The following is a 22,335-nucleotide window of genomic DNA, read 5'->3' on the forward strand; positions in this document are numbered from 1 at the left end:
ATTTCTCCTTGGATTGTAATTAAAATTATGCATATTGTCTGTTTACTCTCCAGGCTGCAGCCAAATGCTGGGAAAAGGTAAGGAATTCATTTCTTGCTTTCCATCTAGGTGTAGACGTTTGGATACTTTCCATTGCTGTGCTTATTCTGTGGGAGTTTTCACTCACCACTCAAAAACTGTGATGTCTTCTTACAACTGTATCATTAGCATCGTTGCTCTCTGCACTGCAGAGATCATCATCTTCTTTGCCAGTTAACTTCTCACTGCTTGTGGGATGGAAAGTAGATCGATGTTAGCCCTTCCTAAGCAGAACTAAGAGCTGCATTCAAACTGCCCCTGCTGCGTGAGCAGAAATGGTCATTCTATCACCCCTTCCCATGCCCTCAGAGTTTTTGATTTGATGTCATGTTTGTATCTCATAACAATGCTGAACTCAAAGCAGCTCACAATTATAATTTGTCTACCATGTTTCTCTGTGACGAACGCTGTAGCAGAGGAAGTGGATTCACTGATGCCAGGGAACTGTGACTGGCCAATAGTTTTTGCAGACCTGTGTTACCCCTTTAGTGTGGCAGCAGTGTTTATTCTATGGATATGCTGCAAGCACTCCCTATTTGAGTGGTGTGAAGTAGCCTTCATCTGGCCCTATTGCTGTGGAAAGAGTCTTCACACTGGCACTTGTTCCAGATCAGTGGCTGAAAATCATTGTGCATAAGAGTATGTGAGCAGTGACTTTATATTGCTAATAGCCTAGGTAAACAGACCCTGATCTTCCTTTCCTGCCCCCCAATCCCACCCTGCCTTCTTCAGACAGGACCACACAATCGTAGACACAGTGCTCCCTGCTCCCCGCTCAGCCAAGAATGAGATTGTGAAAGTAACAGAGAAGCATGTCGCACAAGAGGCTTTCAACGATCTGAAAGTGTCCCCTGGTTACTACACTGTAATCTCTGATCAAGGTAGGTGATGATGAATGCTACTAGTTCTCACCAAGGTTGTAAACCTCTGTATGGACTTTATCATGTCATACAGCAGGTGGGGGCTCATAAGATGTTAAGCTCTTCTGTACAAAACATTCCCTCCGCATAGAAAACCAGAAGATTCTACTGTAGCCTTCTCACCCACATATTGTGAAGGGATTTGTTTATTTTTATTGAGGAGCAGTCAACAAGGTGGGATTCCACCTGCAGTCGGAACTAATGCCGCCTAGACACAGGTTTACAACCAGCTGATGGCTAGGCCTCCAATAAAAGCCAAGAGTTGCATGCTTTTCTAAATAACTCCTTCCTCTCTAAATGTGCTTTTTTGTGCTTCCATCCCTACCCAAGATGCTCACGGCATGGTAGAGTTTCAGGAAGGAGTGGAGCAGGTGGATGTCCGGGTTCCCCTCTTCATCAGGGAAGAAGATGATGATGAAAAGCAGCTGCAAGTGGAGGCCACTGATGTCCCTGTGGGAACTGCAGAAATTGGGCGCCGGCTTGTCAACATCACTATAATTAAAGAGCAAGGTAAATGTGTCTGTAGGCCAATCAGGTAATGATGGCACATTCAACTCAGGCAACATTCTCAGAGAAGGTCTCTGGACAGTCTGAAAACTCCAACAGGATTCCTGTAAAGCAGCAGTAAGCTAACTTCTCACCCTCCAGATGTTTCTAGACTACAACTCCCATCATCTCTAACCATTGGTTATGTTGTCTGGGACTGATAGGAGCTATAGTCCAACAACAGCATATGGGGGAGGCACAGGTTGTTCATACCTCTTGTACAGCCATATGTAAAGATGGACATCACTTTCTACGTCCTGCAGATGAATATGGTGACCTTTTGTGGATTGAATTTTAGATCTATATCATGGCAGTGCATTGACTACCTTTCTCAGTTCTACAGAGTATCCTTGGGTGATTAATTGTCGTGTTGGAACTAGTTAGCCACCGAATGTTAGGAAACAAGTTAGGGTAATATTGAAGTGTGGGTTTTGTTCTATGAGTTGTGGCACTTAGTAGACACCATATCACCATTACCACTGTCTCTGTATCCCTTTAGCAAACAGCATCATTCGCTTCCAGGAGCCAGCTTATTCATACAGCCGCTTCGACCAGGTGGCTAAGATCCCTGTACTTCGTGACATACTGGACAACGGGAAGTCTCAGATAACATACAGGACACGGGATCTCACTGCCCAGGAAGGCAAAGTAAGCACAATAGAGCTGACTAATAGGGGGAGAGCCTTGATAGCCATGGTTATTGGAAGACCCTTTGACAGTTGTGCAGCCATTATATGATCCTAGAGATGTAGAAAATATTTGTGTTGCATCAGTACACTGTTTAGCGAACTCTTTCTCTCTCTTCCCAAGGATTATGTTTTTGCGGAGGGTGATATAGTCTTCCAGCCTGGGGAAAAGCGGAAAGAGGTGCAGGTGAAATTGCTGGAGCTGACTGAGATAGATGCCCTTCTTCGCAACCAGCAGTTGAAACAGTTTGCGGTGGATCTCATCAACCCCAGGTTCGGTGCAAAGGTTGGCAAATACCCTCAAACCATTGTGACAATTGCCGATCCAGGTGAGCTTCATCAATTTCTGAGGGCAAGCACCTTTTTTATCTCTGTTTATCTGCCAATTTATTGTTCTATTTTGTATAAAAGCTTGAACCTGTCAGACAAACATCATTGCCGAGACTTCAGCAAAAAAGCTGGTGCATAAGGGACACTAAATCAAGATTCTCCTATCTGAGCTGCCAGTGCAGTCCAGTGAGTAAACAAACAAACCCCTGTGTTGCAAAATATGAGTCAGCAATATCAAAAGCAGCACGATGGCCAGAAACAATTACAATGTGAAAAACTTTATGGACTGGTTCAAAACTTCAAAACTAGCAAACTGAAGTCACTGAAAGTCTCTGAAAGTCCTTAAAATGAATCCCGGTGCCAGACTTTACCCAGCGGAGAGCAAGCTGTGAAGCTTTGTATAATAAGCAAATGTCCGATTCTGATGTCCAACTCTGAACTCTGCTGACAAGTGTTTCCAGATAACAACTACTGTTTTGTTGAATTCTTCACCAGCCAATTAGTTCAACACTCGTGAGTAGAAAGATATGTAATTTCTTCATTAACCAATCTTTTTTCGAATAGATATAATATACCACTGGGTAAAGTCTGGCACCGTGATTCATTTAAGGACTTTCAATGTAGTCCAGTGAACAGACAGCACTGGAGTCCTGGGTTCAAGCCTCCCCTCTACTGTGTTGCTGTCCACTTCAGTGGGGTATGGCTTACCATGGGTGGCCAATGATATATTTTGAATGTTCTAGTTGTGCATGATGCATGTGCAACAAGGCAGTGAAGTCCAGTAACCAGATGTGTTTGGTCAGAGACTCAACACTGCTTGCTTGCAGTAATGAATTAGTCTTTAGGTGGTTGCTAATATTCTACTGCTTCTCTAACTTCTTCTACACTACTCTTCTCATCAAGTCCCCTAAGGAGAAATGTTCTATGAGGAAGTTTGGTAGTTTTGCCCCTTGGGTTAGTATTTCAGCTCTGATTTCCTAGTGCAATCTGTACTGGGGGAACTTCCCCATCAGACCAGGCAAGCAATGGCTCATGTGATGTTCTAAGAATTAATGGCTGTAAACAGGGTAGCATCTTTTTAGACAAGGACAAAGGCAGACTTGTAAATGTCAATCTACCTGCAGAAATCAATTAAGCTCTGAAAATGCTGTGGTTGTGCTAATCCACATTAGGGGGTGAATTAAATGTTGTTCTCTACCAGTCATTCTGTGATTGCAAGCACTTCAGTTTGCCCAGTGGAACAATCTCCCCTCTTATCCACCTGCTTCTGTCCTAGGGGTCTCCTAACTCCCAGAGTTGATATGAGGTGGGGAGCAGAGGGAGGAAAGGAGGGAAAGTCCCATCGCTTTAACAGGACTCATTGTTCTGGCTTCCACTAGTTTGCCTACTTAGCAGAATATGGCTTTAAATTGTTGTCTGCATGCAAAAGGTTTCATTTATTTGCACTCATGATAGACTCTGAAGGAGCAACCTCAGCTGCTTTGTAAAATAAGAATAAAATGCTAAATTTAGTCTGAAAGGCTACAGGTTTTTAAAATTGCATAACCTCCACTTGGATCATTTAAGGTGATTTCAGAAGTGCATCCTAATATGTTTATTGTTAGAGTGGTTTTCCCCCCTCTCCTCCCTCCACCCACCCCACCCCCAAATTGGCTGGGGTGGGCATCAGGAGAACCCCCAGAACATTGTGGGTGGGGAGAATTCCTCTCTTCATCTCCTCTGTACTGTACACAACTCTTTATTAATACGCAAGAGTGCTTCTATGAAAAGCAAACAGCAACAAAGTGGTAAATATTTCACAAGCCATGGAAAATAGTTAACAATGAGTTTGATCCAGATATAGATGAGTGGAACTCCGCACACACAACTAACTTTTCCGGACTTATTCTACATTAGCCCAAGGACTCTGTTAGCCAGTGATTTGATTCCAGCTAGCTATTTTTGTCTAATGTTCTGTTCAAGTTTATATACTAGATGGGTGAGTTGGAGGCAGTCATGGTAGTATGAGTTGACAGAGTCACACCTGTGGTACTTGAATCCACAACCTTTAATGGATGCAGTCAAGCGCCTTTACCATTCAGTCCACATGCCTCTCTCTTGGGATGTGCTTAAAGAGACAAACGAAGCCGTTCTGTTTTCTTTCTTCTGCAGAAGCTGTGGATGGCTTAGCATCGGCGAAACTCCTAGGCCAGCAACCGCAGCCTCCCAGAGGCATACTTGGAGCTCCCCTTAATCCAAATGCACAGGCACTAACCTCTAGGAAGATCCGATTCAACTGGTTGCCACCTCCTGGCAAACCTGCAGGGTACAAGGTATGGACCTGCCAAGCAATAAACCTAATTATTATGAATGAGGGGGGTACAATCTTGTTGACACTTGCACTGAGTTCAAGGCCTAGAGTGGCTTCCCTCCAGGTCAGTATAGTCCTGCCCTCCTATGCCCAGCATTGACTGCTGCTGCTGCTCTCCTTCTCATGATACATCACATCAAGCATAGCACTCTGGAGTCATTCAATATCTCCCAAGGTTTATGAAGATGTGGATGTTCTAAAATGGGGGGGGGGCAGTCATGAATTGCGTTCTGTGGATGTCATGTTTTAGAATGGGGACTTTCCTTAACTGATCACATGGTGGTTTGGTATTCTTGATGATGTAAGCAAGACTTTGAAAGCAAATGGGATTCTCTTTGGCCTCCAGGTGAAGTACTGGATCCAAGGGGACCCTGAGTCAGAAGCTCGCTTGCTTGATTCGAAGGTGCCATCAGCGGAGTTGACTAATCTGTATCCCTACTGTGATTACGAGATGCAGTCCTGTGCCTACAACGATATGGGCGAGGGGCTTTACTCCGAAGTGGTCCACTGCCGCACACTTGAGGACCGTAAGTAGGCATATTCCATGGCAGACAAGGAGGGAGGAATTCAACATCGCACTAAGGTGCTGTTGGGGCAAGCATTTCGGCTTGCCAGATGAGGCAAAGTGTTTTAAATGTGCTTTAAATTTGGGCTGCATACACACCATGCATCTAAAGCACATTTGAAACATCCCCTAAATCATCCTGGGACCTGTAGCTTGTTAAGGATGCTGGGAGTGTTAGCTCTGTGAGGGGTAAACTACAGCCACTAGAATTCTTTGGGGGAAAGCAATGTGCTTTAAATGCAGTTCTTTTTTTTTCTAAAAAAAATGTTTAGGGGGTACTCTCATTTTGACTCAGGGAAATCACCATTTTATAGTTCAGATCGGGGGGAAATAAATACAGTAAATGGACAAAAGTACAAAGATTCACAAAATGTTTAGCGTACCCCTACGTACCACCAGAAAAAGCACTGTTTAAATGTATGATGTGTACACAGCCCTGCTTTAAATCTATGATGTGAATGTGACCATAGAGCCTTGGACAGTCCACGCAAGACACTACACAACAAATGCTGTGTTTATAAGGAAAGGAAGCATGAAAATAAGAGAAATATTCAACATATTGACGTTATTCTGCATGTCAACTTCATTCTGAGCTCTCTGGTCCCTGATGCTAAGGGTAACATTGATGAATGAATACTAAGAAACATGTTCTGTAAGAAGGACTGAGACTGCAATTCTCTCACTGAATTCAGTGGAACTTGCTTCTGAGTAGACATATTTAGAATTGCACTGTTGCTGTGCTTTAGATCAGTGTTATCCTAGAAACATAGAAAAGGGACCTTGGCCATCATCTAATCTGAGCTGGCGCTCAGTATAGAATCTACAGGGCTGGATGATGATGCAAATACAGCATCCCTGGCAGATGGCCACCTGGAGATAGCTCAGTCTGTAGAGCATGAGACTCTTTATGTCAGGGTTGTGGGTTTGAGCCCCATGTTGGGCAAAATATTTCTGCATTGCAGGGGGTCGGACTAGGTGACTCTCATGGTCCCTTCCAACTCTACAATTCTGTGAATCTATGAAATACTGTTAAATAAAGCAGGCTTGTTTTCTCTTGCTCTAGAGGGCAGGACTAGAATGAATAGGTGAAGATTACAAGAAAACAGATTTTGGCTAAACCAGAGGTTAACCTTTTTCACTGGTGGAATTTTGAGAAAGTGCCCTGACTGTCGGTTACAAAATGTCTGTTGTGAAGGTATGGCATGGCACATCAAAAAGAACAAAAATGGGGACAGGATCCCAAAATAGTGCAGGCATGCCACTTCTTAGTCCCGCATCAATGGGAGAAAGGCACCTATATCAGCCACTCACTCGTAGAGAGAAGCTCTTTGTACCTCCCATCTGATGAGAAGGGAGGGTGGATGTCCAGTCCTGGCATCCATTGAAATGTGGGCATGTTCAAGGGGACGTGTTCAATGCAGGAGAGACCAAGCCAGTGCAAACTAAGCAGGAAGAGCACAGTTTCTTGATCATTGTGGATTTATGAGGTCATATTTGCTAAGACCTTTCATGGGCACCAGAGGAGATATTGGTGGGCACAGTGATGACCACAGACACCATGTTGGTGATCCCTGGGCTAAACACTAGGAGAATGGTAAGAGTGGTTCAACAGTGGACTAGACTACCTAGGAAGCAATAGATTTTATGGGATTTGTTTTAAAATAACTGTCCATAGTTTAATTTGAGATATTACCAGCCTCATCCAGTGGGGTTGTTGTTCACATTCCATTAACTGCATTAAGTGTATCCAACTGCTCCCATGTTCTTGCCTTTCTTTCAACTTCACAGTTCCTAGTGAGCCTGGGCGCTTGGCTTTCAATGTAGTCTCTTCCACTGTGACACAGCTGAGCTGGGCTGAGCCTGCCGAGACTAACGGAGTTATCACAGCCTACGAAGTCAGCTATGGACTTGTCAACGAGGTCAACAGTAAGCGTGGATTCTGTTTGCTACCCTTATCATGCTGCAACCTTGCAAGCTATTATTCCAGGCTGAACTAGTCAGCATCTTTTTGGCAATTACTCAGTTGTGTGCATTTAGAGAATGCCAACGGAGTCTGCCATTGTCGAATCTCACAGTGGTAGAGCTGCAGACAAACCCCAAATCATGGTGATGAGAAGCAAAACATAGATCTATTCCCCAGCCCCATTTTATCCTCGCAACACACCCCTGGGAGGTTGGCCCAAAATCTTCCGGTGAGCTTCATAGCAAAGTGGGGATAAGATCATAGGAGGAGCACTACTGGATCAAAACAAAGGCCCATCTAGTCCAGCATTCTGTTCTCAAAGTGGCTAACCAGATGCCTATGAGAAGCTCCTAAGCAGGACATGAGTAGTCTTCCCACTTGTGATTCCTGGATGCTAGAAAACTTTGAACAGTTCGAGCCACCTGCATGCACTCTATGGCATTCATATCTCCCTTTGTTTTGAGTTTTGCCCTCAAAAATATTACAACGCTGTTTCAACGGGGTCAGCAGAAAGCTGGGATATCATTGGAAAGGCATACTGTCTTTAGCATAAATCAAAGATGGTCAACATGGAACGAGGCAAAAACAGCAATTGAATGGGGAAAGGTATTTACATATACATTCTGTTTACAGGACCCGTTGGGCCCGTAAAGAAAGTCATGGTGGAGGGTGCCAAGAAGCGAATGGTTCTGATTGAAAACTTAAGGGAATCACAGCCCTATCGCTACACAGTGAAGGCCAAAAATGGAGCTGGATGGGGTCCTGAACGAGAAGCTACTATTAACTTGGCCACACAACCCAAGCGCCCTATGTCCAGTGAGTTATATTGCCAAGCTTGTGCCGTGCAGATCTTGTTTTTCACTTGCAATGATTCTCATTTATTCGGCATGCTTGATATGTCCACCATAGAATTTTCATTTCAACTGTGTGTGTGTGTTGCATGATATATTTTGTTCTTGGGGGGAGCATGTCCCATAGAATGTAGTTGCACAGGTGTCATGGACACCTTTTGACTGTTGATCGTGATGACATTTGGTAACGCGTATCAAACTATTTATGAACTTTTTAAAGTATGTGCATTAATTAGCAGTTGTCTTATCCTGTCATGCAACCCTAGTGCTGGTGCACACATCCCTTTTTTAATGAACACCAATGAGCTACATAGTTGGCTGTTATCCATCCATTCCTCTCCATTACCACAATGAAACTATCCCCCGTCACTCAATCTGAAATATCACAGGAACTAGATTGAAGCTTATGCTGCTATCACTTTAAAATGTGTTTGGGGTACATTAGTTTAAAATGTATAGAAAGCTCTTAGTATACGAATACTTTCTGTTTTCTTGCAGTTCCCATCATCCCTGATGTGCCAATAATTGATGCTGAAGGAGGAGAGGACTATGATAGCTACCTGATGTACAGCACAGATGTCCTGCGCTCACCAGCTGGTAGCAAACACCCCAGCGTCTCAGATGATTCTGGTACAGTACATTGCTGAAGTTTGCAAAAATGTTTTGTTTTGTTTCTTGGAGCCTTAGATTTCTGGAGAATGTAAAACCAAAAACATATTAACAAGCAATTTGTAGCCACAAGTCAAATAGGTTTTCTTATTTCAAGGCAGAGAAACCCCTACTTGTGGAAACTTAAGGCGTGCTTTACATCTTCTGCTTCTAACACATTTGGATTCACTAGGGACTTGTATCGAAGTGCATCCCATGACATCTGTGAATGCAATGCAGTGGCTTCTGTAGACAGTAGCACTTAAGGAAATGTTGTGATGAGTACCATCCACTGCCATGTGGCTTAGTTAAGTGCAGAGCCTAGGTGCACTCGCAGAACCTTATGATGATCAAGTATTAGGCCATGTGACTGTGTTGCAAGCAAATAACAGGACTGATTAAGATGTGCCGTTAGTGCACCTCTGCTGAGGAGCATGTTCTGTGCAATAAACACAGAAGGCTCAATGTGGGGCTCAAGGCTCACAAGGAGGGACAAAAAACAGGAAGACTTCACCAGCCAACAGGTCCTGTGGGAGAGCTACCTTTCTGACCTGAAATATGGGGCAGAGTCTGTCTTCCAAACTCCATAAAGAAATATGTGCAATATTTCAGCTGCAATTCACATTTACGTATAAAAATTCCACCCCTTCCCCACCTTTAGCACTGTTGCTCCCAGCAATGTATGAGAAAATGTTATAGCGAGAGGAGAATATTTAAAGTTGCTACTGTCCAGGTGGAGAACAGCTGGCAGGCTACAGGCCATCAAAGAATCTGGCACACTTAAGTCCATTGAATTAATGGGCTGACATATGCATCTAAGTTTGTGTTGGACTATGTGCATAGCACGTGATGCCCAGAACTACTGTATTACCGCCAGGAATTAGAGGCAGCAAGCATCTGAATATCAGTCACTGCGGGGTGGGTGCCGGCAGGGCGATTCTGTATTTATGTTTTGTATGAAGGCTTATGTAGGCATCTACTGTGTGAGATGGGATGCAGGACTAGATAGGCCTTTGGTCAGATCCAGCAGGGATCTTATTTTGTTCTTATGAATGGTAACTGTATTCAATAATATATAATGAACCAGAGAGCTATAACCTGTTATTTATAATCTGAATATAATTTTAAGGAAGCTTTCTTAAAACCGAGGGCAATCACAGCAACTCTCTTGGAACAGCTTTGCCATTCGTTTCACTGCAATGAAGGACGTGCACACAAATTTGAGTGTATGTGGATCCCTGGTTCAAGGCTTCTATTCCTGCTGCTCTTTAAATTGGCCAAAGCTTCTTGTTGACACCAGCTGCAGTTACTTCTCTGAAACCATTCACCTTTGACTTTGCTGCGTTATCATTTCCTTTTCCTTAGTAAACAATGCTTTCAGAAGCTGAGGATGTTGCAGTGAAAAACCCACTAATATTGCCCATCATAATTGCAAAATACTTGCTTTTTTCTGCAGAGATTAGGCTACATAAATAAAAACAGAAGTGACAGCTACTTTTGGAGTCTTGAAAGCCTTATGTATTTGACTAGATGGTTGATTTTTACAAAGAAAGCTTCTGGATCTAACTTTCTGCTGCACTTTCTGGTCTTGAAGCCTTGTCCCTTAATTCTAAACAAATGGGGGGTGGGGAGAGGTGGCTGTAGCTATGCAGTGCTTCACATGCTCAGATGCCATCTATTTAAAATTGCATTTACGGTATTTATTTTAAAACATTTTTATACTGCTTTATATATAAATTGTCCGAAGCCAGAGTACAACCGTAAAACATAGCAACAACTGAAAAAACATTGTTAAGATAGTCATATTAAAACAGTTTCCAATAAGCTGTAGCATGTACAATTAATACCAAGTATCAGGAAACACTGGATAAGTTTCTAACATTCATTGGAAACACAGGTGGAGAATGCTGTTTTGTAAGGAGGTTGTTCCTGCTCCTGTAGTCAAGGCTTTTTTTACTGTTGGTTTGGGGCTGGATTTCCAAAGGCTGTGGTACTGAACTCAGTGGGACTTGCCTTATAAAAAGGAAACATGCATAGGATATTGGCATTCTGTACAAACAGGTAGTGCCCCAGGTGTGGGCTGCTTAAATGGGCAAGGGGCAGATCCAAGGGAAGCCTACCTGCTCTGTCAGCTCCGCCCCCTGGCACAGCCCAAGTCCCCAGCCTGCATCCCCACTGGCCAAAGCCGGGTGCAGGCTAGGATCCAGTTCCTGATAGGAGAAGGGGACTTAAACCCCCACCACTTATAAGGAAGGGCATCACTGTTCCAGTTCCTTTGTTGGGGCCCCAGTGAAGTTTCTTCTGTCCTGCAACACTGCCACACCAAGAGGGGTAAGCGGTCTGGAGTGAAAGGGGAGGAAGCAGAGGGAGGCCACCCCTTTTATCTTTTGTGTGACAGCCCCCTTAGCTACTGTTTTGAAAGTGTGTGTGTGCGTGCATGCGCCGGTGCGCAACATAATTTGACTAAACTTGGGAGAGTGGGGCTTGTGGATTTCACTAAGAAACGTAACCTCCATATTCTGAGTACTAATTTCGTTGGCACAGTACATGAGTGAGGCAGGCCACTTACCTGCCTGGCAAGGCAAATGCTGCTGTTGATGAGCTCTGTGCTGTCCCCATAAGTCAGTGCTAGGACTAGGTGAATAACGAAGGGCTGCAGTAGGTAGCTTGCAGGTGGCGGGCTGCCTGCTTTTATTGCACCCTTCTGATTATGCCAACGCAAGTGCTTGACTTGTTCCAAAAGGCTCTCGGTGGAAATATGTGCAGCTGCTAGGGGAGGAGCTGGACCTTCGACGCGTCGCCTGGAGGCTCCCAGCAGAATTGATCCCTCGTTACTCGGACAGCAGCTGCTTTTCCTCGGACACAGAGGGTCTCCTCCATGAGGATAGCACCCCCTCTGAGCTGGTGGACAGTGATGCAGCCAGCCGCAGTCTACTAAGGAGTGGGACTCCCCTGCCCCAACCAGGTGAAGGACGACTGCCTTCTTCCCTCCCTCCCAGTAACTGTTGTGTCTCGTCCTCCTCCAAGGGCCTAGAACCAGATTTTAGCCTTCCCATCGCTACAGTAGATACATGTTGGTGTTGGTGCTGGAGTAATATATTTGGCCACCTGTAACAGAGTCCGCTTGCATAATGTTGTTGTGATCTGTCTGTGTATAGTATGCATTGTGCAGTGCCAAAGTCGTCACCTACCCTAGGTATGAATTGGGAAACTGTTAAGAGGCTGCACCTGAAAATGGCATGGATCCTTTCAGCCAGTGCTATTTTTCTAGAAAAGGAGGTGTCAGAACTGACCATGAGCATCTCCCTCGTTCTCTTAGAATGGCAATGGTGCCTGCCTGAGAGGTGCTGGAACTGAGTTCCAGTGAGTTCTGGCTGAAAAAAGCCCAGCATTCAGCATAGCAGATTTTTTTAAAAAGAGTGTTGTCTACAGCCACCTTCTGAAAGAACTTCTGGTGTTAGCAGTTGTAGTTTGTGAGTTTACCCGCTTTCAACCCGATGACTGAATGGGAAAGATTTTCTGCAGAGAAACCCAATTATGGAAAGCAGAACCCCCTTTGTTGTTCAAAAAAGTTATTTTAATTCTGTTGAACTTGGCTGATCTTCTCGGTAACTTCTCAGGGTAAGAATCAGTTTCTAATGAGAACAGGAATTATTTCATTGTTTTGAACAGGGCCACTGGGTGTACCCAGAAACTTACTAGTCAGTATAAGGCAACAGCTCCTTCTAGTTTCGTGAGGGTTTTTCAACATCCCCCAATTAAAAAAACCCAACCATAATAATTTTCTTCTAAAACAGACAAAGGTTCATGTAGGGGATGGTACTCTGTGTAGTCAATCACTCACCTTGCCTTTAATGCATTCCAATGGTCGTTCAGAAATTCTGTTAATTTGTATAGCCATTTGGAAGGAGCCAATGCTTTCTAGTTTTCATTCTATAACGTTCATTTTAGTAAATGCCTTTATCTAGTCTTGCATTCTGTTTCTGATGGTGGCCAGCCAGATACCACTGAAGAGCTCACAAGCAGGGCACAAGGGTGATGACCACCCCCAGTTGTTTATCCCACAGGTACAATGCCTCTGCCTGGGACGCGGGTGGTGCTGTGGGTTAAACCCCAGAGCCTAGGACTTGCCGATCAGAAGGTCGGCAGTTTGAAACCCCGCGACGGTGTGAGCTCCTGTTGCTCGGTCCCTGCTCCTGCCAACCTAGCAGTTCGAAAGCACGTCAAAGTGCAAGTAGATAAATAGGTACCACTCCGGCGGGAAGGTAAACGGTGTTTCCGTGCACTGCTCTGGTTCGCCAGAAGCAGCTTAGTCATGCTGGCCACATAACCCGGAAGCTGTACGCCAGCTCCCTCGGCCAATAAAGCGAGATGAGCGCCGCAACCCCAGAGTTGGCCACGACTGGACCTAATGGTCAGGGGTCCCTTTACCTTTTTACAATGCCTCTGAATCCAGAGGCTCCATTTAGCTGTTAAGGCTGATAGCTGTTAGGTATATTTGCCTTACATGAACGTATTATATTAATGTCGGCATGTTTCTAACCAGTTGCTTGTGGTCATGTCTCGTCTTTACCAAGGGTCTGAAACCAGGCTTTAACCTGTGGTTGGTTGGTTGTAAAATGGATTTAAATCATGCTAATAGTTTCGTTTGCAGGGTTTCCCATGCAAAGTCAATTCATTACTAAAATATATGGCGTCACTTCCTTACTCAAGCGTCCCCTTTTCTGATTTTAACTGCCTGCTGGGGAAGTCTGTTTAGTTCTTAACAGCATCTTGACATGGCTGAGTACTTGAGCTTCCTTTGGCACTGTAGTTTTAAGTGATGTGGTGGCGGTGGGGCAGTTGTTGCATTTTTGCTTTTCATGAGGCTGACAATAGTTGATGTGAAGCCGCAAAATGACTTGCAGCTAAAGACTGGAATAAAGCCCAGGCACTGGGAATGTTCTGACAGATCTTTTGTACACGGTCTCAGTTCAGCTTAATTAGTATACACACTAATTGGTATACATACCCACAGATATTGATCATGAACGTTGTTAACTTTAGTGAATGGAATCTTTTCCAGAACACATGAATGGCCGAATGGATTTCGGCTTCCCTGGCAGCGTTGGAAGCCTGACCCGGAATGTGACAACAAGTTACAACCATCTAAGTCCACACATATACCACGAGAGAAGGACAATAGGAAGCTCATCTCAGACAAGGGAGTATGCCACAGTGGTGTCTGGGCAAGGTGAGTGTTGGGCTGAACATCATCCCATAACCAGTTAATCTACTTGTGATATGAAGTTCCCTCCTGTCCTCCACTAGAAGTAGCAAACTGGTTAATGAGGAAACTTTGGCTGTGTACACATTACTGTTTACTCTGGATCCAGTGCACTCCCATTCCTGGTGTTTGAAGCTGAATATATGCATGGCATTAGCTGCAATCCATATGCATCCTGTCGTTTATTGAGAAATGCTCCCTATTTGGTGCACTTTCCCTCAAACCAGCTTCCATCTGATTTGAAAATGCAAGCCATGGTTAAGCGGAGATGCATACAGTGCAGATAGATATTGCACACGTGCAGATAACAACACATGTGTAGACGACAACTTCATCGAATAGGAGTTATGGGGGTTGCATGGCCAGGGAAACAAATCAAGCAATGCACATCTGGTGAAGACATCCCCACCCCATCACTGGTGACTTCTCTGTGTTTTAAGCCACTAATGTGTACATAGCCTTTGACAAGTTTCAAGGTTTTCGTATCAACATCCGCAAGATTGATTGTCACCTGGACATCATGGTGTGTGAAAAGCACACTACAAAACCTCTGTCTCTCTGTCTATTCTGCCTGGGCATAGTGGTGGTTCAGGACTTATCCCAAGATGCTAGCATCACAAGAGAAAGGTTGTCCTTGTCTCTTTCCCCCCACACTATTTCTTATGCTGAGGAGTTTTCTCAGTCTCAACCAATTCCCTGTGCTTCCTCTCTCCCTTACTTGGTGGGCTTGCTATCTGTGACTTTGTCTGTAGCCTCCATGGCTACCTTCTGCCTTGAAATATCCCAAGTGCTAGTTTAGCAGTGGGATAGTTCCCCTGGCTCTGCGCCTGACACTGGTGCTACAATCCCCTTTGGTGTCTTCAATGGTGCTTGTTTCTTTCTCTCTGTTTTGCCCTATCTTGTAGACCAGTCCAGGAGGATATTCCCTCCCATACATGAAGATGCTGGGAGGATGGTCCTGATGCCTCAGGATGAGGGCTTCGGGAGGGTAAAGGTGAAGGGTTACTATGGCGATAGTGATGCTCGGGATTCTATAGTCATGGCTGACGGGCCCTCTTGGATTTCCAAATACCTAGGTATCGCGAATGACATGGCATGGCTCATTGTCTTCCTGGTTGTTTTCCCTACCTGAAGTGACTCATCCTATAACCAGCTAATCTATCCATGTTATGAAATTTCCTCCAGTCTTCCACCAGCTTTGTGTGCATGTGTGTGCATGCAGCAATTCACTGTGCTCCCCACATCCAAACTTTCCTGCTCCTTCACCATGACAACTTCCATTTGCAGCCTGCATCACTTCAGTGATTACAGCTTTCTAAGCTGAGTAACACATGTGACTTTGTGTGGCGTCTGCAGCAGCACCCTGTGCTTTTCATCCTTGGCAAACCTATTGTTTTATGTCTGTGTCTGTATCCACAGGCCTTAAATTGAGAAGCTGCAGGAAGAACAGTGCAAAATGTCCCTCTTGAAATTTACTCTCATAGATCAAGGTTCAAGTTTAATTGGATGGCACAACTCTGGATCAGGCTCTGAGATACCCTGAAAACCTTCTTTTTTCACCATAAAAAAGATGTCCTGGTGACATCTGAAAGTTGTCACCAGTTGCTTAGTTAACCGTCTCTGCAACATTTGCCCATAATTATTTCGTTGGGCTAGATAAGGGATTCAGGGCATCATCAAGTCACCCCTGCCATGCCCAAGCCTTTGTGTTGATAGCACTGATTTTGTTTCTCTGTGCAGGCATGTCAGGGCAAGGCACACAGCCCAGGGTACATTATGCTGTCCCCCAGAAGGCCAGGGGCCGCACTCACTCCGAAGATGTCCGTGAGGCACTGAGCAACCTGGACACAGTGCTTCAGGGTGAGTGAGCTTAACCTGGCCTCTGCACGGGACCTTGCTGCGCCTGGGGGAATCCAGATTTGGGGGGCAGGAGAAAATCAGATCTCCTTCCCTCTTTTTTTCCTGCTTAATTAAATCAACTTCATTCTTTGACAGAGGGCCCTCAAGCTGCAACTTCCCCCTCCCCACAAAAATAAGAATCTTGGGAACTGTGATTTGTTAAGGGCGCTCGAAAATTTAGTTCTGTATAGTGTAAACTACAATTATTTGAAGGGGAAAGTGCTTCAAATGTATGGTGTGTGCACAGCATTATTCTTCCACTCAGCTAGCTGCTTTACCTCAGCATCTGAAGTCCTTCTAGCCAGATTCTCAATAGGCCTGACTACAAGCCCTTTATTTGATGAGGGGACATTCTGCTTGTTCTCCTGGGACATGTAAGGAGCTTTCCCCATTTGTGGGCAAGGCCTTTCCCTGCCTTCAGATCCAAACCTGTGATTTTCTGCCTCAGATTCCAGGATGCAGCTGGGTGTTCCCGACACACCTACGCGCTTAGTCTTCTCTGCCCTGGGGCCTACCTCCCTGAAGGTCAGCTGGCAGGAGCCACAATGCGATAAAGAAGTGCAAGGATACAGCGTACAGTACCAGCTCCTCAACGGAGGTCAGTGAAGGCCCCTCTGCTGATCATGTAGGGCTGAATTGTATGTGTGCACGATTCATTCATAAGATCATATTATCAGGTGACCAGTGTACAGAGTGTACCTTGGAATTAAAAAGCAGAAACATGTTATCCCCTGCTCAATGTGAAGAAACAACTTACCATTTTCATGCTCCTTGTTTGGCTATAGCCTTCCCCACCTGGGGCCCTCCAAATGTTGTAGGACTACAACTCCCATCCTCCTTGACCACTTGCCATGCTGGCTGGGGTTGATGGGAGTTGTAGCCAACAACACTGCTTAGTGTTATTTCTGCCCAGCAAAGAGCACTCAGCTGTGTGTGTGTGTGTGTGTGTGTGTGTGTGTGTGTGTGTGCATCCAATAATCCATTGACAGGACATGCAGTTTAAGAGCCCATCCTGATTTTTTTTGTCCTGTGGATGTGCTGCAAGAGCAGACAGTTTGCTGTGTCCCTTTTTTCCTTATCTACAGGGGGCCTCTTCTGCAGCATGGGCTACCTCTCATTTTCATGGTCTTCCATACAAGAGAAAAATTAATGCCTTCTAACAGATTACTCAAAATCTGTTATGAGGCACTTACTTGGCTGGAACAACGGACAGCATGTAGATTCTGCTTCTGATGAAGAACACTCAGTTGAAAATAAATAGGGCACTTTTGATTCCCAACTGGCAGCACATGGCTTTTATTTTTCCATGATGTCATACAGATGAATGGACAGCCTTTCAACAGAGCAGACATGTGTGCATTCATCCTGTACAAAGAACTTTACGTGGGAGGACTCTCACAATTTTCTACACTGTAGTTGCATGCATGGAGTGCATCTTCTGGGTAGCAGCCCTCATTAGTGTGACCTCAAGGAGACTGCCTTTCCCACAGCAGTTACCAGTTTGCCAGTGAAAACTACAGGTTTTGGCACAGCAGATTGTGATAAGTGACTGTGTTGTCTTCCTGTTCCCTAGGAGAGATCCAGAGACTTACTATTCCCAACCCTCATCAGAACTCCGTAGTGGTGGATGACCTACTGCCTAACCACTCCTATGTCTTCAAAGTGAAGGCGCAAAGTGATGAAGGATGGGGTCCAGAGAGAGAAGGCGTGATAACTATTGAGTCACAAGTGGACCCGCGCAGCCCTCTGAGTCCTGTCCCAGGTAATGTGGTCTTCATGGTTTACTAACTGTGATGAAATGAGCTCACTCAGCTTTTATGAGTTGCCAGTATACAAAACTGTCCCTACAGAAATTTTGATTTTCTTTGACATTGGTTTTGAGCTAAGAAGAATTGTACTTATCATGGGAACTATGTATTATGGTCCTTCACTTTCCAAAAAAGTTAAGGTGTCGTGGGGCTTTTGTTTTTTTTAATTAGGGACATAAATCAAATGTAAGATTGCACGTGTCAGTCTTTGCCTGCTCGTTCGCTTTGCTTTCTCCTGTGAGACGGTGACCATTTTTTTTGTTCTTGCGGTTGTAGGATCACCGTTCACTCTGAGCACTCCCAGTGCCCCGGGGCCTCTGGTGTTCACAGCCCTGAGTCCAGACTCTCTTCAGCTGAGCTGGGACAGACCCCGCCAACCCAATGGGTTAATTCTGGGCTATATGGTCACCTGTGAGATGCTGCATGGTGGAGGTATGTGAAAGTTCTGATTGCGGGGAATGCAGTTCAGTTGTAGAACTCCCACTGTATTTCCTGACTCACAGAAGAGGGCAGCCCCTGCAGGTGCCAACCTCTGTATGTGCATCAGATGTCTGCAGGGGCGCTACTGAATTAAGGCTACTGGCATGACAAAGGAGCTGATAAGGTAGATAGGTGCCTCTGATAGGAACTTTTATTACTTATTCTCTAGGTTCTACCTGTTCTTCTTGTTTCTGATCCACAGGGGAACCCAGGAATATCTACGTGGAGGGAGACAACCTAGAGACCACGCTGACAGTACCTTACTTGAGTGAAAATGTTCCATATAAGTTTAAAGTCCAAGCAAAGACCACACAAGGCTTTGGGCCTGAAAGGGAAGGAATTATCACTATTGAATCTCAAGATGCAGGTATGCACCCCCACCCCCACCCCGGATACAGTAATAACTTAGGTATAATTGGGCTCTTCGGGGGAGGAAGGACAGGATAGAATTTTTAAAAACAATGTTGAATAAATAATAATCAGTTTGTTCCACATCTGAGCATGGAGAGACTGGTGAAGTCATGAAAAGGAATGGGTAGGAAAGAGCATTCCTGCACATAGGCCATGCTGAGCAGAGCATTGGAGGTTCTGCTGAGGCCCCTCCATGTAAATTATTGCACAGCAAACAGCTTAAGGGAAGAAACATGAGAGATAAACTTGATGATGTGGCTCCTGTGTGTCTGTGTGTGTTGTGCAGTGTGATGTGCCAATGTGGGGTAATGGTTAGTGTGTCAGACTAGCACCTGGGGGGGGGGGCGGCGAGTTTAAATCCCCACTTAGCTGTGAAGCTCACTGGGTAACCTTGGACCAAACAATGTCTGTTAGCCTAACCTCTACCTCACCGGGTTAATATGTGGATAAATTCAGGGTCTTTGGGAGTACCATGTATCTTGAGCTCCTGAGGGGGAAAGGTTGGGATATAACTGAACAAACCAAAAGGTATTTGTGTAGGATGAGGTAAATTTTAAAATGCTTGCGACACCAGAGCTGTCATCTCACCTGTCACCTGAATACCCCAGTGTGAACATAAGCAGCCTTATAATTTCCTTTCTGGTTTGGTCAAGGAGGTGGTGCATATGTGTCAGGCTCTCTGGTGCCTTGTATTTAAATTAAAATGTACAAAGAATTTCCTCTTACTAAGCAGACCCTGAGATACAATTAAACTAATATACCCTTTCTGGTTCAGGGGCCTTTTCTCAGTTTGGAACACAGCAATTCACCAGAGAGGAGGTCTACAATCTCCCCACAGAATACAGTACCCAAACCAGCATCACTCACTCCCCACTGGATCCTTTATACGCAGGTAAGAAAGAAGCACTATGGGAATAGGGGCTGATTAGGATCTCAACAAATTCTGTGGGGTAACATAAATGGGCAGCAATCCGGGATCCATTTGAGAGCAGCCAAAACATGCGTTGGAAATGGTCGTAGCTCAGTGGCTTTGCATGGAGGAAGTCCCTCATTCAATCTCTGGCATCTCCAGGCATGGTGCGTGCTGTAGAGAATCCACTCCTGCCAGTCATCTGTGCACAGTATAGGAATAGTCCTGTCTATATTTAAGCCCTATAGAAACACCTAGTTTGTCTTAGTTCATGTGAATGCAGCTAGGACTACCTTCTCAGTACAAAAGAGGCCAAAAAGGATGCCTGACTGAAATTAACCACATTTAAATCTCATTTCATTCTGACATCAAGTGTTTGCAGAACCTTTACGTGGCAGTTGGGGCAAGCCCTACCATTAGGCAAAGCGGGGCAGGTGCCTCAGGTATCCCCCTTCTCCTTAGCACCTCCTCAGCTAGTACGCTTCCCTCAGGTATGATGAAGATTGTTGTCCCATCAGCGGTGCTGAAGCAAGATTCAACTGCCTCCCAGTCACATTCCGGGGGGGGGGGGAGTGTCATCTTGTATTTCATCTCAGGTGGCAAAACATCTGCCCAAGTGGCAATTGCAGCTTCAGAATCCCCAGCTTCTGGCCCAAAACACACAAGCATCTCTGTATAAGCCCACACTCCACTGAGCACTGCACCTCTAACCCTGCTAAACAGATTTCGTCTCTACAGGTCTGTTCATATGTATGACCACATGTGCACATGTTCACACAGACAGACCCTTGAGCTGCTGACACAATCTTTGTTTTGTCCCTTTGTTCCAGATGGCATGCTGCTGACCACTCAGCGAGTGGAGAGTGGCGGCACCCTCACCAAGCAGGTCACCAATGAATTTGTCACCAGAACCATGATGTCTAACAGCAGCGGGACATTCTCCAGACAGACAGAGAGGCAGTTCTATGAAGCTTGAGTCAGGAAGCAAACTGCCCAAGGGACACTTGGATTTCAATAGCTGGTGACCTCAAGCAGGCCTGCTCTGTGATCAGTTCCTGGACTGAGGCTCATGGTGCCCACTGCATTGCTTCAACTCTAATGAAAATACTGGATGCTGCTTTGAGATACCCGCGAGTGGAGGCTGCATGCATTCCAGGTGGCACCCTAAAGACATTCCGAAAAGAGTTTTTTAGCAAGATGCTTGGCTGTGAAGGGCTATTGGTTAGTTCCATTTTGAGTCGAGCTCCTGACTCTTTCCATGCTTTGCTTGGCTGCTTTCCGATATCGCACGCTGGAAGATTTAACTACACACAACTGAATTTGCTTTTTAAATCCCCACCTCTCACCAAACCTTTTTCACTTTTGCTGCTTGTTTCGTTTTGATCTGTTCCTAAGTCATTCTCTCCCCACACTCCCACCCCATCAACAAATGGCATGCCAGACCTCCAGGGGAGGAACGGAATTGCAACTTTGTCCTCCTCCTTTGTAAGTGCAGCACAGAAGAGGAATTGTCCTTATTCTTCCTACATTGGTGTGTAGACACCCCTGCTGCTTAGGTGTGGTCCTGTAGGAACTGCTTAGTACCTTAAGTTGCAAAGCATCACCAACAATACAGTGCTCCTTAAAATATGATGCACAATCTTACTTAAAATATTATATGATTTTTTTTGTTCTACAAAGGGTCCTTTAGCCTAGATTTAATAAGGAGCCAAAATCCAGGCGCTAATCCTCTGCTCCTTACCACAGAAAATAAATATTTGGCACGGCTTTATAATCCATTAATGCCTTTGCTGGAAGAACCCCCTGGAATGATATCATTTCGTATTGAATAACCAAAACCAACAACATTAAGAGTTGTTGCTGAGTTCCACCTACAGTCCTTCCTCACTCCCCATTTTGGCAGTGGTGGCTCACTGGCCCATATCAGTAGCTCAAGCATAGCATGCTGATTTACATCATTGGCCCATTTCGGTGTCTGGACATAGCAAACTTCAGTGATTTCAGATTGCCCTTAGAATCAGTGTTGGAAGGGCAATTAGTCCAGTCCACTGCAATGCTACCCTTCCTGCCTCTTCGCCAGTGGCCAGGATTTAATGGCAGTGCACGTGCAATTAATCCTTCAGAGCCTGTGTAACACAGGCATCACATATTTTTGCACCATGTACTTTCATTCAATTCAGCCACACTGCATTGATACTGTAGTCAACACTACAATACCCACAAGGCAGTGCAACTGTGATGGTGCTACCACTACCTTTTACTGCATGTGTAGGCACAGCTTGAGCTGTAGAAGCAGTGGCTTTTGCAGAATGACCTGAGGGTATATCAACAGGGGTGGGGGATGACTACCAGTAGGTAACTAAAGGCAGAATCAAGGTAGGAACTGAATACATGGAATTCTGACTAGAGACAGTTGTAGTATAACCACAGACCTGCCTTTGTTTACACTCACTTCACCTTCCTTAGAAAGGGGTGGGAGTGAAAGCTTTTTGCTTGTTTGTAGGTCTTTATTGGGACGCAGGTGGCGCTGTGGGTTAAAGCCTCAGCGCCTAGGACTTGCCGATCGAAAGGTCGGCGGTTCGAATCCCTGCGGCGGGGTGCGCTCCCGCTGCTCAGTCCCAGCG

General features: G+C 45.1%; 1 protein-coding gene across 1 annotated transcript in view; it reads left to right on the forward strand.

Moving 5' to 3' along the window:
- The window catches only part of ITGB4 (integrin subunit beta 4), a 67,877-nt gene that overhangs the window by 43,989 nt on the left and 1,553 nt on the right, over nt 1-22,335 (forward strand). Inside the window, exons 23-42 of the mRNA XM_079965874.1 lie at nt 54-77; nt 811-959; nt 1,329-1,508; nt 2,044-2,192; nt 2,355-2,559; nt 4,712-4,872; nt 5,257-5,437; nt 7,264-7,401; nt 8,072-8,254; nt 8,788-8,919; nt 11,681-11,902; nt 14,003-14,170; nt 15,109-15,279; nt 15,944-16,063; nt 16,551-16,700; nt 17,676-17,864; nt 18,187-18,342; nt 18,593-18,757; nt 19,577-19,693; nt 20,542-22,214. Of these exons, the coding sequence (XP_079822000.1) occupies nt 54-77; nt 811-959; nt 1,329-1,508; nt 2,044-2,192; nt 2,355-2,559; nt 4,712-4,872; nt 5,257-5,437; nt 7,264-7,401; nt 8,072-8,254; nt 8,788-8,919; nt 11,681-11,902; nt 14,003-14,170; nt 15,109-15,279; nt 15,944-16,063; nt 16,551-16,700; nt 17,676-17,864; nt 18,187-18,342; nt 18,593-18,757; nt 19,577-19,693; nt 20,542-20,687 (3,106 nt within the window). The 3' untranslated portion in view covers nt 20,688-22,214. The remainder of the gene's footprint in view (nt 1-53; nt 78-810; nt 960-1,328; nt 1,509-2,043; nt 2,193-2,354; nt 2,560-4,711; nt 4,873-5,256; nt 5,438-7,263; nt 7,402-8,071; nt 8,255-8,787; nt 8,920-11,680; nt 11,903-14,002; nt 14,171-15,108; nt 15,280-15,943; nt 16,064-16,550; nt 16,701-17,675; nt 17,865-18,186; nt 18,343-18,592; nt 18,758-19,576; nt 19,694-20,541; nt 22,215-22,335) is intronic.

Source organism: Podarcis cretensis (assembly GCF_951804945.1).
Source record: "Podarcis cretensis genome assembly, chromosome: 2".
Taxonomy (NCBI): domain Eukaryota; kingdom Metazoa; phylum Chordata; class Lepidosauria; order Squamata; family Lacertidae; genus Podarcis; species Podarcis cretensis.